Source organism: Camelus dromedarius, chromosome 11, assembly GCF_036321535.1.
Source record: "Camelus dromedarius isolate mCamDro1 chromosome 11, mCamDro1.pat, whole genome shotgun sequence".
NCBI lineage: Eukaryota > Metazoa > Chordata > Mammalia > Artiodactyla > Camelidae > Camelus > Camelus dromedarius.
Window position 1 is genome coordinate 18,680,756 of NC_087446.1, and position 16,288 is coordinate 18,697,043.

Below are 16,288 nucleotides of genomic sequence, written 5' to 3' on the forward strand. Positions count from 1 at the left end.
CTAAACTTACACAGAGATAAGACTTCTTTGCCTCATAATGGTAAAGGATGCTGTAGCTTTTCCTTTGAGTTGCAGTTATAAAACACAGCAGGAAGCTAAAAAGTTTGACTTCACAAAATGAATTTAAAATGTTTTATAGAGTCATAGGGTTATAAAACAAAATCTAATTTTATACAACGTTAGAATCAAACCCATGTCATCTAGTTTGCTAAGTTTGCTGGCTATCTCATGTCACCTGTCAGTCTTTTGATTCATTGACATTAACTTGAATATTTGACTCTTTACCCCATTATTCCTCTATTGCTATTATTCTGATTCAATCTATCTAATCTATTTTTTTTTTTGTGAAGAAAAAACTCACTGCTTACTATGTCTGATCATTTACCCTCAATGTTCTCATCTGTGGAATGGGTACATAATACCTAGATTACATAGTGAGGAATGACTCATCTAATGTGACCAAGACTCAGGAGAGCATCAGTCTTGTTAGCCTCTGCTATATCATCGTTTTTATTGGAATGAAATGTCTTACACTGTCAGGGACAACTGTGGCAGATTTCAAACTGTTCTTACTGCCTCTAATCTTACGTCTCTCAACATTTCATCCAATGGGTCTTATGAAGAAAGTCCTTCCCATACGTACCAGCACACTCTCATGTGCCTACCCACATTTTATAAGCATATGTGGATTCAAATCAGATGTTCTGAGATCTCAATGATGTATGATTTTACAAGAGAAAAAAATGACTAATGTGAAAAACATGAAAAATATTATTTAAGAGTTTGGGCTGTATTTCCAGATCACCTGAACTTATCCTTATTAGACAAGAAAGCTGACATGGTTAAAATGCTGCCGTACGTAAAAGTCACTTTATTATTAAACGTAAAAATACATCAAATGCAGCTGTCAGATGTAACTCGAATATGGGTAGCATCCTCCTACAGGTTCCTTTGGTCGTCACTTGTTTCCAATTTATCATTATTTTTTCTGAATGATCAGTAAGGTCAGTGATTATTACTAATGTTCAAGAGATGCAGTGTTCATGTTTTTTATCCTTACCTATTAAAATACATCTATACATAAACTTTTTAGAAATATAACTGTAAAAATTATATATAACAAACATTAGAAATTTAAGATCACTACTATCATGTCATTATTAGTAGATTACTGTGAGCTACTGCCGAAGTTAACTGTGGTTTGTACCCAGTTTCTTACATGAAAGCTATCATAGAAACCATCTCTACCCAAGAAAGCACATCGACCTATAACTTATGTAAAAAAAATTAAGTTTTGGATAAAATTTCACTTACTATTGGTCACAGTCCTTTCGAGACGTCTCGGAACCTAGTGAGACTCACTGTCATGTTCTCATGAGTGATGACAGCTGCTCACACTCATTTTTCACCTTGCTCCAAGGGTTACCATGTAGAAGCATTACTATCAACCTGTCACTTTCAAATGCCGTGTATTTGATGAACCTTTTGTATACAGAGTGATGTTTAAGCACTGTTGTATGGGAAATTCATATGCTGTTACTCCCAAGTGTCCCTCCACCTTAAATGCCTTTCTACTCCCCTCTCCAAATTCACCCTTCACACTGTTCAGAATTAAGCCCTCACTTCTATCTTCATGGATGCACAGAATCCCAGAGTTGGAACAGACCTGTATCTCGGTCATTCCTCTGTTATGTCAATTCTTCTGACAGCTCTAGCGTCTTCTCTAAACCTACCAATGAGAGAAACTGCCTAAATCTAGATATATATTACATTTTTTGAAGTTCTTTAAATGATCAAATAAAAACTTCCTGAATCTCCACCTAGTTCCTAGTTATATTCCCAAATTCCACAAAATAAGTTAAAATGAGATTCCACATGACGACTCTTCTTAAAACAATACCATGAACTCCCAAATATGTCTAGATATGGTAGCAAAATCAGGGAGTGACCTGGAGGTATTTAAAAACACACTTCTTATTTCTTTCAGTCCCTGTTCTCCTCAAAGCGCCACAGATAAACATATAATTTAATGAAAACCGTGGCTGTGGTATGCAATATAATTTAAGACAAAGTCAGTAGCCCTCTTTTCCCTAATAGATTGTCACACATCTCTCTCTCTTGTTAAGACATTTTTATGTATCTTCTGGCTTTGAATGGATCTTAGAGGCCATTGATTCTGCTATTGTTTCTTAATTCATGAAGAAATTGAAGGGTAGAGCTTGGGATATTTGCCTAAAGCAAATAGAAAGCAAAGCCACCACCAGGAGCCCTGTACTAATTTGTGTCCCATTACAGAAATTTTCTTTGTCATATTATGACAAAGTTTTGTCTTCTATTACATAACTTTTCTTGGTCTATTTTGCATTATTAACTTCACCTTTCAATCATCTCCCCTAGAGGCCATTCTTGAAGCCAGAGATCTTGCTATATCTATCTTTCTATTCAACCACAATACCAAAAAAGCAAACCTGTCATAGATTTTAGCTAACTGATCGTTCTTAAATAGTATGCATATATTTCCAATGGAGAAACTATCAGAAGTGCTTATAAATGCAAACTGCTCCCTTTAAAATCCACCCTAATCCTCACTACTATTTCACTTTGAACGAGCTGAGTGCTATGTTTTAAAATTACAGAAAGACATTTTACTTGGATGTCTCTGCAATTATTTTAGTAAGAATTGTGCAAAGCCAAACAGTGAATGAATTGTCCTTCTAACCTCTAAATACATATATTAAAATGATGTGCTTGCAAATGTGTTAGACACTTCATTCGTTTGGCAAAAAGTCAGTTCATACTGCGGACCTGGAATGGTTGAATGACTTCAATCCAGGTACCGTAAGCGTAAATATTCAAGTCCAGAATGTCCTTCAGTGTATCCATGAGCCGTCCTCAGCCATCATGAACTGGTCACTGCCGGCTCAAGGAAGGTGCCTGAAAGATCTCTCTCTAACTCTTTCTCTCTTGCTCTCCCTTCTTTCCTTCTTTCTCTCCTGTTTTCCCTGCTTCCAGTGGATTGCAGACTTTGCAAATCCACAGTTTCTCTCTCTTTTTTTTTTATTATATGTCACAATATACACACATGGATACAATTCTTAGTCTTTTGTTTCTTTTCTTGCTCCTCCTTTACTCCAGTTTTTAACTAGCTCTATCAGAGAGTTATTCTGTGCATTAATTCATTCATACCCGTGAAATAGCCAGCAGAGTGCCTGGCAACTAGGAGATACTCTCCTTAAGTTGTCTCATAGTATATATTCCTCCTATTTTACGTTGTTCTGAGATCCAGTAATTACATTAAGAAATGAAGTGCCTGTGTCAAAGAAAAAAAATACCATTATTTTGAAATGATGTCAGACTGATTCTAAGCCAAAGACATGAATTCCCCAAGGTTTTGAAAGAACCCACCAGTTATCTTCATATCTTAAGAGATTCCTGGCTGCGTCCTCATGTACCTGTACCAACTTGCTTTTCTTAAACATAGCACTTACGATAAATCTGTTTCTTTCATTTTCTGCTTTGCTTTTATTCCTAATTTTTAACCAGTATTGTGTTCCAATGGGATAGCACATTCAGTCAGCTGCATCTTTCTTTGAATTGATGATTATCAGTTGGCCTAAAAAGCTGAGTGTCATCAGAACTATTTGTAAATAGGCACTAGGTAAATAAATTCATATTTCAAATTACAGACTCAAGGTACCACTTTGGAAACACAGGTTTGTGACTCTTGACAGTCTCACCACAGCTTTCTGATCTTAGACACAGTAGAAAGTAGTTTTATGTGATTAACCTTATGATGAGTTACAGATACCATGTACATAACATTGTAGTTCATTTAAAGATAATTTTTATTTTTCTCTATTATAACCTAACTCTGATAATGATGGTAGTAACCATGAACTGACAAAAATTTAGAACTCAAAACGACTGAAAGTCATAGCCTGGAAGCTGCAGAAGTTTCTTCCTGGGAAATTTAGATTTCTTGTATTTCATGTCCCTTTCTCTTTTGCTTTTCCCTTTAAATTGATGTATTTTCCTGGAAATAAAGAAATGTGCAGACTCCAGGAAGACAAATCTTTTCTTCATAATGGCCAGAGGGAATACCATGTTATTTCTAGCAAAATCAGTAGAGGTGATTTGATGGTTTTGTTCACTGTTGCTTTAGAAATTGACATACTGGTTGCCGTGAAAGTGCTAGGGGGAAAATAAAGGGGAGGCACTCCGTGATAACTGCTATTGAAAATTTCAGAGCCCTAAACTAACGGGCTGTGTGTGCTTTGTTTTCCAGTGAGCCCAACCAGTCTGTCTCAGTTTAACCTTCCGGGGCCCAGCATGATGCGTTCCAACAGCATCCCAGCCCAGGATTCCTCCTTCGATCTCTATGACGACGCCCAGCTCTGTGGGAGTGCCACATCTCTGGAGGAGAGGCCACGGGCCATCAGCCATTCGGGCTCATTCAGGGACAGCATGGAAGAAGGTAGGTGTGGGGTGGGGGAGAATAAAGTTGCTTCTGTTAACTCAGACGTGAAAACTACCACATCATTCACACCACAGAGATTCCCTCGAGAGTAAATGAGTGAGTGAATAGAACTTGCATCTGGGGAGCCCTGAAGCTTGAAGAAGTTTTAGTCTGCATTACCTTCTGTTTCCTTCTGCATTTGGAAATACGCCCGACAGTATTTAAAGTAATACCTGGCTGTAGAATAGCTCAGAATAAATCCAGCGTTCTCATACAGAAATCTGCGTAACTTTACAAGTGTGCCAAATACCAGAGTGAATGTTTTGTTTGACACTTCAGTTAAGAAACCATGATACATAAACCAGGAAGAATTCTCTTATGAGACAACCACATGCTGCCGACTTTTATTCTCAGAAACCCTCTCTGGTCTTAGCTTTTATGATCATATCATTTTAGAATTCATATGGTGCTACTTTTTGATTTCCAAGTTACATTTCCTTATCCATTACGATAAAATTCTCACCTGGCCTAATAAATACTTTTGTGGTTGTAAAGGTCTATGTGAAAAGTCTGTAATAAAAACTCTTTGAAAAATTTTGGAGGCTTAATGGATTTTCAAATGTATATAATTTTCTGAACAGTATAACTTCACATGTCGAATAGAAATATTTGAGAGATTTTTTGTCTTTGATTTAATGAATGATTTCCAAGTACCCACAAAGGAAAACTGTAGTACACATATTTAGAGCATGTCAGCCAAGGATAAAATAAAAGTAAACATAGAAGTTTGAATAGATGAGAATAAAAATCAGATATGTGATAAACCGTTCTTTCCTAGTCCTTCATAAGTTTGTATAAAAGAAAGAACTCTAGATCTTGAAACATACCAGAGTTTAAACCTCTAGTCATCCGTTTATTTGTGATATGAACTTGAACAAGTTTCGTAACTGTATGAGCCCTGCTTTCTGTATCTGTAATTTCAAAGGTTGAAAAGAGTAGGTCTGTTCCTTTTTCTTCCCTCTTCCTACCTTCTTATTTAAAGTACCTTCTGACTAGAATTTAGGCAGCTGCGAAAGTTGACTCCTGGTCTTCAGGTCACCACTGTATATTTAACATGCTTGGCCCTAAATCCGTTGACTAGAGTTGCCACTGCCTTTTGGGATATTAACCAAACCACTGAATTCACTGTGACAGATGGTGAGAGCCTGCTGATTGCTGCAAGTGTAGGCAAGATATAACTCATCTGAAATGTAACGTTGTTGCTTTTCTGAAATGGTTCTAGCATTTTCTTCAAACAGGGTTCTTATAATACTGGAGAAATTATTTGTTCAGCATACTGATGGCTTTCTAGAGTGCCTCATTTGCAGAGATAATGCTTTTAATATGCTGGGAGATTCTTGCCTTCCATGTATTAAGATTAAATCATCTGAGCTGTTGAGAGCCAGCCTCCGTGGGCGAGATGGCTTTTTGATGTCTATGCATTGAATGCTGAACTATTGTGATGCTTAAATGATGGTCTAAAATCAAGGCATTACTGGGCAGAGAGATAGAAGGAACTTTATTGATGCCCTGCCAGGTGCTCATAGTGACAGGTTAGGAGCCTGAACCATAAACGTTAAGGTTATAGACCTATAAATAGTAAGTAGCAGAAAAAGACTAAAAATAGGATCTACTGATTCATCCACCACCTTCCTTCCGGTACACCACGCTGACACTCAGCGTTCACACCGGTGTTATTAGAGGTTAAAGAATGTGCTTTTTTTTTTTTTTTTAAGTACAACTAACATTTTCCACATCTCACAGAGAGATTTGCTCAAGCTAGGAAGCTGGGAGTCATACAAACCTCATTCCTCTTTTGACCCACATCCCTTTTAAAGAGGTTCTTCCTGATGGGTCTCAAATTCACCCCTTTGTTTTCATTGACGCTACATGACCCTCCCCAGCTTCCCGAGGCCTCTCCAGACCGGGTCATAAGCACTCCCTCCCCCATGTTCTCTTGTCGTGCCCAGTACATTGCTCTTGATGCCATTTATATGGTCCTTTTGTGATTATCTTTTTAGTTATGTACCTTTCTACTTCTTTTTGAGCTCCTAGGATTATGACGTTCAATTTTATACTCCCGGGATCTAGCAAGGGCCTGTCACACTGTGTGCACTCACATGATGTTTATTTAATGGATGAATAAGCAGAAATAACTGTATTACCCCTCAAAGAAAAGAGGAAGAACTGTTCTGGACCTTTGTTGTATAAAAATGAAATTAAATAAATCAATACTTGAAGTTTTTTAAAAGTTTAAACTCTCATGGCAACTTTAGGTGTCCCTGACTTTCTGATTATTTTGTGTGTGGGAGTTGACTCTGGTTTTCAGTATGCACAGAGCATGCTGCAAGGACTTGGACTTGTCAACTCTCTGTAACACAATGCAGGAGGTGTTTTAGGGGACAGGTGTGGGACCTTCCCATGTCTCAATATCTGAGTCTGTAAAAAGTGACAGTGGACTTGTTCTCAGATGCATATATCTCGCTGTCATTTTATCTCCTTAGCCACCTGTTCTTCAGGCCTGGTGGTTCTGAGCAGACTTCATTATTTCAACTCTTGTTCTTTTTTTTGCCTTTCTTCAGTTCACGGCTCTTCATTATCACTGGTCTCCAGCACATCTTCTCTTTACTCTACGGTAAGTGTTGGCTGCTAAGAAAAACTGCTTTTGCCAAGCACGCACATGGTTAGATAGGATGACATTAGCACAGCAGATGCACAGTGAGACGAGGGTGTGCTCCAAGCTACTGCAGCCCTGATAAGACGGGAGATGCTCTACCAGCCCTTCTATTGCTCATTCATATGTGCTTCCACTTGACTTGTATGTGCTCATTATAATCAGTGAGTGGATGGGGAACTGAACTTCATAAATTGATGGGGTATGACTCAGAATCCCTGAAATCATGTACTGTGCTCCACTGTAATCTTATAATGTTGACCACTTTTCTGTGTTGGCTTCTCTGAGCCATGACTGATGATTGTTGTATGCTGCTTTCTCCATTTTATTTTTTATTTTTTAAATTTTTTATTATTGAAGTATAGTCAATTTACAGTGTGTTAATTTCTGGTATATAACATAATGATTCAGTCATACATATGTTTGTGTATATATGTGTGTGTGTGTGTGTGTGTGTGTGTGTGTGTGTATTCCTTTTCATATTCTTTTTCATTATAGGCCGTTACAAGATATTGAATGTAGCTCTCTGTGCTATACAGTAGGACCTTGTTGTTTATCTATTTTATATACAGTAGTTATTATCTATAAATCCTGAATTCCCAATTTATCCCTCCCTATCCCCTTTCCCCTCTGGTAAACATAAGTTTGTTTTCTATGTCTGTGAGTCTAAGTTTTGTAAATAAGTTCATTTGTGTCTTTTTTTTGTAGATTCCACATGTAAGTGATATCATGTGGTATTTTTCTTTCTCTTTCTGGCTGTATCAGCTTATTTTCCCATGTGTGAAGTTATATTTTGTTTTTACCAAAGTGACTTTTCTGTGCACTTATTATAATTTCATCTTTTTCCAAAAAAAAATCTATAGGAAGTTATGTTTTATAAGAGGGTTCCTTCATCCTAGGTAAGAGTGAAGAACATTTTAGTTTATGACTCTCACTGAGGCTTGAGTACTGTGAGTAATCCTTGACCCTGTATTGAAAAGTTCATGAAAAATTTAAAGCCTCAGTTATCACTGATTAATAAAGCATTAAGGGCAATCATTATTTTTTGGCTCATTTTCATTAAGTTAAAAATAAATCAGCCCTCTTTTTATATTTATTGCTTTAGACAATAAAAATGCCTTAGAGAGTTACTCAAGATCATACTATCATTGGTAGAGGCAATATTTTTCTTGTCATTTCTCCTTTTAATGATTAAGATTGCCATCCAAATCTATAAAATTACCAGTAAAGTCTATATATCACTGTTAGTATTTAAATAAATCTACTGTTTTAGGCAAATGGATAAAGACATGAGAAATGTAAAAATGTGCTGGGAAAACACACACACACACAAAAAAAAAACTGTGTGGAGGCATAATATTCCTCCTGTTGGTCCAGGGCCACTGCTTGTGGGGAGATGTAGTCTGGCTTAAACCCCTGTCATTGAAGTATCTATATAACATCAAAAGATGCAGCACTGTTATAATCATATTTTAAATATATACAGAAACAACATTTGGATAAAAAACTACCTTCATGAAGCCTGAGAAAAACTCAAGAAGAAAAAGAGCATGGGTTGAGGAAAAGCAGGTGGCTAATTAGTATATACCAGAGTCCAATAGACCTTTCTGTGATAATAAAAATATACCTGTACTATCGAATACAGTAACCACCAGCCACATGTGGTTGAGTATTTGTAGTGTGAATGGTATGAAAGAGGAACTAATTTTAATTAATTTAAATTTAAGTAGACACATGTGCCTAGTGGCTACTATATTGGATATTGCAGGGTTATAGGAAACAAAGTAAATTTTAAAAATAACTGGTTTATAGGAGCAGATGTCAAAATGATAAGGACAATTAGAAAGCCTCAGTGGTAAGTATTGTGTTGAGTACAATATGAGATGTGAACAGAGATTAAAATAAAGAGACTGTATACACATAGTTATAGGCCAACATTTATATAATGACACAGACCCTAATGTTAAGTGTAAAAGAATGAATTAGGTGATCAAAATACATGCAGAGGGGATATTATTAGGAAATTAGGAAATTTAAATAGTGATACTGGAAATGATGTGAATTACATGCTTGAACTGACAGCCTGTGGTGAGACAATTCAAATAAATGCATATTTGGAGGCATAATCAAGAGAAAAATCAAAGATGAGGAGTGATTCTCTCTCCAGTCCCCTGTTATCGTGCACTGATTCAAATGGCAATGAAAAGGTATCTGTGAAAGTGCTTTTTAAACCATGAAGTGAAAAATCAGTTTATCATTTTTTTCATTCCTCCTTAAGGACTCCAGATAAAGATTCACTTGATTTACGTCTTTGCCTGACTCTCTCAGTAATTATTGTGTGACATCAGGCTAGTTGGTGAATTTCTTTCAACTATACCTGTGACGTAAAGTTGGTGAACAGCTCAGACCTATCCTATCTGTCCCAAGGGATTTCTGCAATAATTAAAGAAGATCAGGGTCGTTATGTTCCGTAAATTACAGAACATTGTAAATTGCGTGGTTCTAGGGAGTACCATTTATACCATAGTCTTTGTGAATTTCCCCTTTGGAAATTACGTGATGTACGCCTAACACAATTGTGCATGGTATTCCTTCATCAAAAAATTAAAGGGTTTAGGAAAAATAAGATTCTTTTTATAGAGGACTTTTAGACCCTATGTACCATCATTAGGCAAAATATTGCTCGTGCTAACCATGGGTATAAACAGTATTTAACACCATCATTTATGCAACTTATGGGATCGTAAGTTTTGATTAAAAATATTGAACTAACAAAGATGACTTGTTGCAAAGAACATTTACCTGCAACATTACCAATCTAGCAAAGCCACTTGAAAGGACCCTTTCAACTTTTGAAATCTCTACCAATTGTAACTTTTGAAATCTGTACCAATTATAATTTGGTAGAATTTTTTAAAGTGTCTTGTTATAAAGCTAAGTAAATCACCTTATAGGATTTTTGAGCAGAAAGATTGAGAAAAGTTACAAACTGGTTGGAAATCACAGACCCAATCTGACATGCCGAGATGTTACCTTTGGCAAATTTAGAGTTTGTAGGCCAACATTTATGTAATGATACAGACCCTAAATCCAAGCCAACACTGTGAAGTCTGAAGTTTTACCTAAAAATTCAAATTTCCATGTTCCTTTTTAAAGTAATCGGAATGTCTAACAACAGGAAAGTGAGATTCCTGCAGGTTTCTAGTCACCTGGCATCACCTCTTTTAGGTGGTGTGTCATCTCAGGCCAGTATCCACCAATTCTTCTCTCCCTGACACTGAAGCCAGTTTGTTGTTAGTTATTATTGTTGTTGTTAGTTATTATTGTGCTGTTGCATTTCTTGTAGAAGAGAAATCCTCCTCGTTATTTTTATGAAAAGTGGGGAAATAAAATAAAGCCTAAGAAGGCTGTGTGATTTTTTTTTTAGGGCTCTTTCTATTTTTTATATGTCTACTCCTGTGAAACATATAAATTTTTGATCCTTGCAATAAATGTTTTCTGATTTGCTGTATATTAAAATTTTTATTGAACCAGTTTCATACGTGGTCTCTATTTTGTATTGGTTTAATAAGAACAAGGACCATGGTTAGTTCGCTGGGGATCCTTTTAGCATATTTCCTAACACATAGGTAACGCTAAAGTAAATTTTTTTAATTAGTGAGTTTGGGTGAATGAATGGCTGAGTAATAGCTTGCAGAATAAAGAATATCTAATATATTTTTATTTAGGCAAAGGGTTTTATATTGTTTACCATCCTTGAAGATATTGAGCCAACTTCAAAATCAACATTTAAAAATGGCAAGTAATCATATGCCATCATGACGTCATCAATCCCATGCCTAACCCACTGAAAGAAATAGACTGTTAACATTCTGGCTCATTGCTTCAACTTTATAGTAACACCTACCCAGTGTTGCTAACCTCAGGGTATGAAAGAAGGCAAAGGTTAAAGAAAAAGATAGTTCTGAAAAAATCAGCAAAAAGAACGTCATTCTACATAGTACATAGTATATATAGAATTAACATGTAGTAGTTATGCATATGACTAGTGCCTGTAACTTATTCAGGGTTTTTAATGAAAAAATGTGATGAATGTCTTTCTTGACTATTTTTTTTAAATAGCATACATTGCTTTTTAAAAATACAGAAATTACTTATTGAATATCAATTTTATATCATCCCAGCAAGCCTACCAGCAGGATTTGGACAGAATAAACTGGCAGCAAATACGCAAAATTTTCGGGAAACCAAATACTCTTAGTTAATCTTGCCATATGTCTCAAGGCAAACGACCTCCAGCTTTCTTTTGGTCTATGAAATCTGTATCTTAAAATTCCTTTGCTATGTCTGATTCAGAAAGTAAACTTTATATGAAACCTTGAAATTATTATAATTTTAAAATAGTAAATCTTCACTTACAAAAGGAAAGTTGAGATGTAAAACATTAAAGTTTTATGTTAGCATTTATTTTTAAGACATAGTTTTCTCATAAAGGCTATTGGGATTCTGCTAGTTGACCATGCTATTCTTTAACCACTGTTTTACTAACTATATATATATTTTTAAGAATAGAGGAAATATAGGAAAGACAAATTCAGTTTAAAAGAGATGCTTATGCATAAAAAAATATCCTGAGAGTTATTTTACTTTGTTTTATGTTATGTTTCCTAGAGGATAAGAAGAGATAGGAAGTGGTTCATGTACTTCTGCATCAATTAATAAGGAAATGTCCCAAAAGGAGAGATAGGAGATTGTTTTTCAGCATTGGATCTGCTCAAGGCAATGAGCAGGCTTCTAATGTTCAGCAATATTATGCATTCTTCAGCTTTTTCCAGAATGAGGGAGCTTCCCAAATGTAATGGCACACATAACTCATTTTCTGGCATTTTGCAACCCAATGCAAAGAAGAAAAACAGAGCTAGGAGTTTTCTGCAACTGAAGCCAAAACATCCCTTGAGGTCCTACCACGGTCCTCATTTCCATAATCTGCATATCCTGTCAGCCACTATTGCCACCTGGGTGTTTTAGTGTTTTGCTGACTCACAGCCCAATAAACTTATTTAATAATCATTAGGAAAAGTAAACATAGAAACTAATAAGGGGATTTTCTGTGGTTATCAGTACAGTACAATATTTTTCTCTAGTTTTATTTGGCATTCCTTGTGATCTTAAATCACAGAATAAAGTCTGACTCCTACGTCTTGGCTAAAAATCTCTATAATTTTATGGAGTACATTCCTTAGGTCTACATGAAAAAAAATCCACTCTTTTATTGTTTTCTGCACTCACCTTGTTTTAGAGTATACTTTTATAATTATTTTGTTTTTGTTGTTTATGTTCTGGATCTGAGAGTCACTTTTAATTCTATACTTTGCTTTTAAGACATATTATATCTCCATAAATCAAATAACCTATATTTTTAAAATACATGGTTTGTATATAAAGAAATATTCATTTACCACTCTAAAGGTTTCTGTTTTTACTATTTTAATTTGATAATGTCATGTATTTTACTATATTCTTATGTTAGACCAAAATAACATTTTAAATACACAATATAATTTTATTCATTTAAACTTGTGGAACGAATTGACACTTAATTGTTTATAGTTCAATTCTTTTTCCTTTTTTTATTTTACAGGCTGAAGAAAAGGCTCATTCAGAGGTAAAAACCTTGTAACATTTTTACATTTGACTATTTTATTTACATTTATGATGAAGTGAGTGTCTTCTGCCACTAGAGGGCTCTGTGATACAACAGCGTCACTCTCCAGCAGCTAGTTGATAAATGGTCTTGGATACTCCCTCCTAAAAGAATATGGAAGGAAGGTTTTTAGAAGCAAACTCTCTTCTCGCGTTCTAGACTGGAATGGTACCTCCACAGCTAATAAATTGTCTTTAGTAGTGAACACTTCCAAATTTCTGATGAATGAATGACTGTGGTATATTTTGTTATAGTCTCTACCCCTCCACCCCCCAAACCCAAGAGACTCAGTGCATAGGATTAACAAAACTGTTGAATTTTAGGCACTAGACCTTCACAACACAAACTCCCAGCATCTCAGCCCATCTATTATGTGGTGCCAGGACTTTGCTGCTTCTAACCCCTTGATGTCTGGAGTGGTGTGTTGTTCTAATGATACACATTTCGCAAAGACACACTTCATCGCAATCACATACAAATTAGATTGCAACCTGGAGAGATCATTCTCTTCCTTTCCCTTTGTATAAATTTGTCCTGGCCAAGGAGAGCAGGAGGGCTATAATTAGGCCTTTAGTCAAGGTGTGCTAATGACTATTTGATTGGTTTTACACTGAGCAAAGAAAATGCATGCATTGGCAACAGCCTCTGCAAAGGAATTCTTCCCTTTGAAGTTTTATTCTATCAACCTTTTAAAGTAAAATGTGTATTGTGTTTAAAAATATATTGAAAAGGTATAGATCATATCAATTTTATCTGTATAATTGCTAGACTAAAGAGTGAATATGATTTTGAAAGACCTAAGCTGTTTCCATCCATGGACATGGAAAAACATCTAACGTTGGGTATAATACATGTAGCCACTGCAGTATAGCAATGCTACATCTATTTGCCGTATTAGTAGTTACACAACCCCCTATCATTATTTGTGCCCCATAATGGGTCTCGGTTTTTTAAAAAACAATTTACGTTACTTGAAGATTTTCTGGATTATATTTTAATAGAAATGGGATCATGGAATAGAGACTATTAATCTCAGAAAGGCTCTTTGAATTTGCATTGGTTTAAGAATAAAATAGATATCCTGCTCTCTGGAAATATTCATGGTCATCTGCATTTGAATATAACCCAGATACTCTTTGGGGCTGGGTGAAATGAAAGCACACTTGTTGAAATTATAAACATACACCCTGTTGCTACTTCCAGCTTAAAGTTCACTTCTTTCTTAGAGTCTCTCAATATTGGCCACCATTTCTTCTCCACAAAAATCTAATGTGGAAAAAAAAAATACAGTTAATGGATTATGTCAAGAATGCTCTTTCCAACTAAGACAGTATTTCAAAAGTCAAACTGCAACAATAGCAGACTTGTTTTTTACGAAATGAGAATCATCAAAGTAAAATGTCTGCATCTCAGTAACTTGTCTTATTAATCACTTAATATTTCATGGGAACATAAGACATGTATATTAAATTATAATAAAGTGCTTAAATTAAAATTTTAAATACACAATACGATATATTCTCACCTTTTTCTGGGTCACTTCGAGTGTGAACTTAACCAAAAAGGAAAAAAAATGGTATATTAATAGTATACTTATCTTGCTGGGGTGTGTAGTTATTTGCACAGTATTATTGATCCCCTCCCTTTTTTTTTTTAAATCTTTATGAAGCATTTCTGTCTGGAGCTCATAGTAACTCACTGAAAAAGGACAGTTTAATAAAGATTTGGGAAGGCTTCCTCTTCTCCAGCCAATAAAATTATTTTTTATAGAATCATTAAATTTTGGATTAAAGCCAGTTTTCAGTGACTGCAGGATACTCTTCAGCTTCTGAGAAGTTGCCAAATTAAAGAGAATAAAAATAAATACACAAAAACTGAGAGAAAAATAACATGGGGTACTTTATGCTACAAATACCCAGAAAAAATATGTATATGTATATTTAATTTTAAAAAAGAAAAGATCGTACCACCTGAGTTTTATTACCACAAATTTCTAGAGATGCAAGGGGCAGAGAGAAAGTTAACCGGTTCTTGAGTCAGGCAGGGATGGCAGATTGAACAAGTGAGCATCCTTTAACTTGCAGATCTGAGTCTCAGTTTTGAACATAGACACTTACCCCTCTTCTTCCAAGTGACACGTAATTGTTACTGGGCGGCCATTATTCACATTCAGTTTTTAGGAGTCAGTGCTGATACCACGGGAGTAGAATGAGCTAACTATAGTATTTGCTTTCTTGGATTGAATTGTTGGTTTTAAGTAAAAATCTCCTAGCATATTGAATGTTTTTTTTTTTTTAATTACACTCAGCAAATCCATAAACTACGGAGAGAGCTTGTTGCATCACAAGAAAAAGTTGCTACCCTCACATCTCAACTTTCAGCAAATGTAAGTCACTTTTAATTTTTTTTTAATCTATTTAAACAGACGTTTATGTAGTTTGTGGGATAATTCTAGTAAAACACTTACAAACTTTAACTGTCCAAAATGATACAAACTTAAGTCACTCAATCACAGGACTTGATTCTTAAGTGTAAACCTTCTTGCTCCCTGGGTAATAAAGTGTAAACCCAAGTTGATGCGCCATCGCAATGTGGTTAATATGGCTTTTTATCTCTTGTAGAGTCGGAAATGTTAATAACAGCTTCAAGAGTTATTTCTTTTCTTATTTCTGACTTGTTTCACTCTCTATTTATAAGACAATCTTAAGCCACGAGACAATGAGGGGTTGGTAGTGATTAACTTTGGAAGGTGAAAAATTCATGTGCCCTGCCTCCTTCAGCACAATTTATTGGGCAATTAGTTAAGCATCCAATTAATTCTAAAAAATTGAATTAGTCTGAATTGGGGTATCTTAGTTATATGATAAATGAGCTATAGTTTTCTCCAAAACCTTGGCAGCCTTCTCCTAGCAATTCAAGCAGCTGACGATGGCCAAAATGATGATGGAGAACATCAATTATATTAACACTTATTGAAGATCTCTCAGTGAGCCAGGGAGTGCTGGGAGTCGATGCAGAAATAAAGGGGCGCAGGTGGCATTTTGTCTGGTCCTGAGGAACAGTCGTGGTAGGAGCAGAGTGACGGGTGAGGGAGCTCCCGCCACTTTGCCAGATGTCCTGCCATCCTCACTCGACGTCAATCAGCTCCCTTCGCCGGGTAGCTTTGGGCCGGTTCCCTGCCTCACCGCTCTCCACTCTCCATGATGTTTTTCTGTCTCCTCCACAATGCTTGGTGTAGCCAGACTGAGCAGGTGGGGCCCCCGGGCGAGAGATTTTAAGAATAAAAAGTATTGTGTACTCTAATTCCCGCAGTATATAAGTAAATTATTTCACTCACAATGGGTTCATCTTAGTGCTGTCTCTGAATTTTTTACCTCTTCAACTTCAGGAGAGTCAAATTCACTTTGGCTTGGGT

At 35.8% G+C, this 16,288-nt stretch overlaps 1 protein-coding gene across 6 annotated transcripts in view; it reads left to right on the plus strand.

Annotated features, from left to right (window-relative positions):
• NAV3 (neuron navigator 3) overlaps positions 1 to 16,288 on the plus strand; it is a 730,605-nt gene that overhangs the window by 659,752 nt on the left and 54,565 nt on the right. For all 6 annotated transcript variants that reach the window (XM_064491553.1, XM_064491556.1, XM_031463093.2 and 3 more), the window contains 4 exons: positions 4,286 to 4,474; positions 7,078 to 7,130; positions 12,811 to 12,834; positions 15,182 to 15,259. In XM_064491553.1, the coding sequence (XP_064347623.1) occupies positions 4,286 to 4,474; positions 7,078 to 7,130; positions 12,811 to 12,834; positions 15,182 to 15,259 (344 nt within the window). The remainder of the gene's footprint in view (positions 1 to 4,285; positions 4,475 to 7,077; positions 7,131 to 12,810; positions 12,835 to 15,181; positions 15,260 to 16,288) is intronic.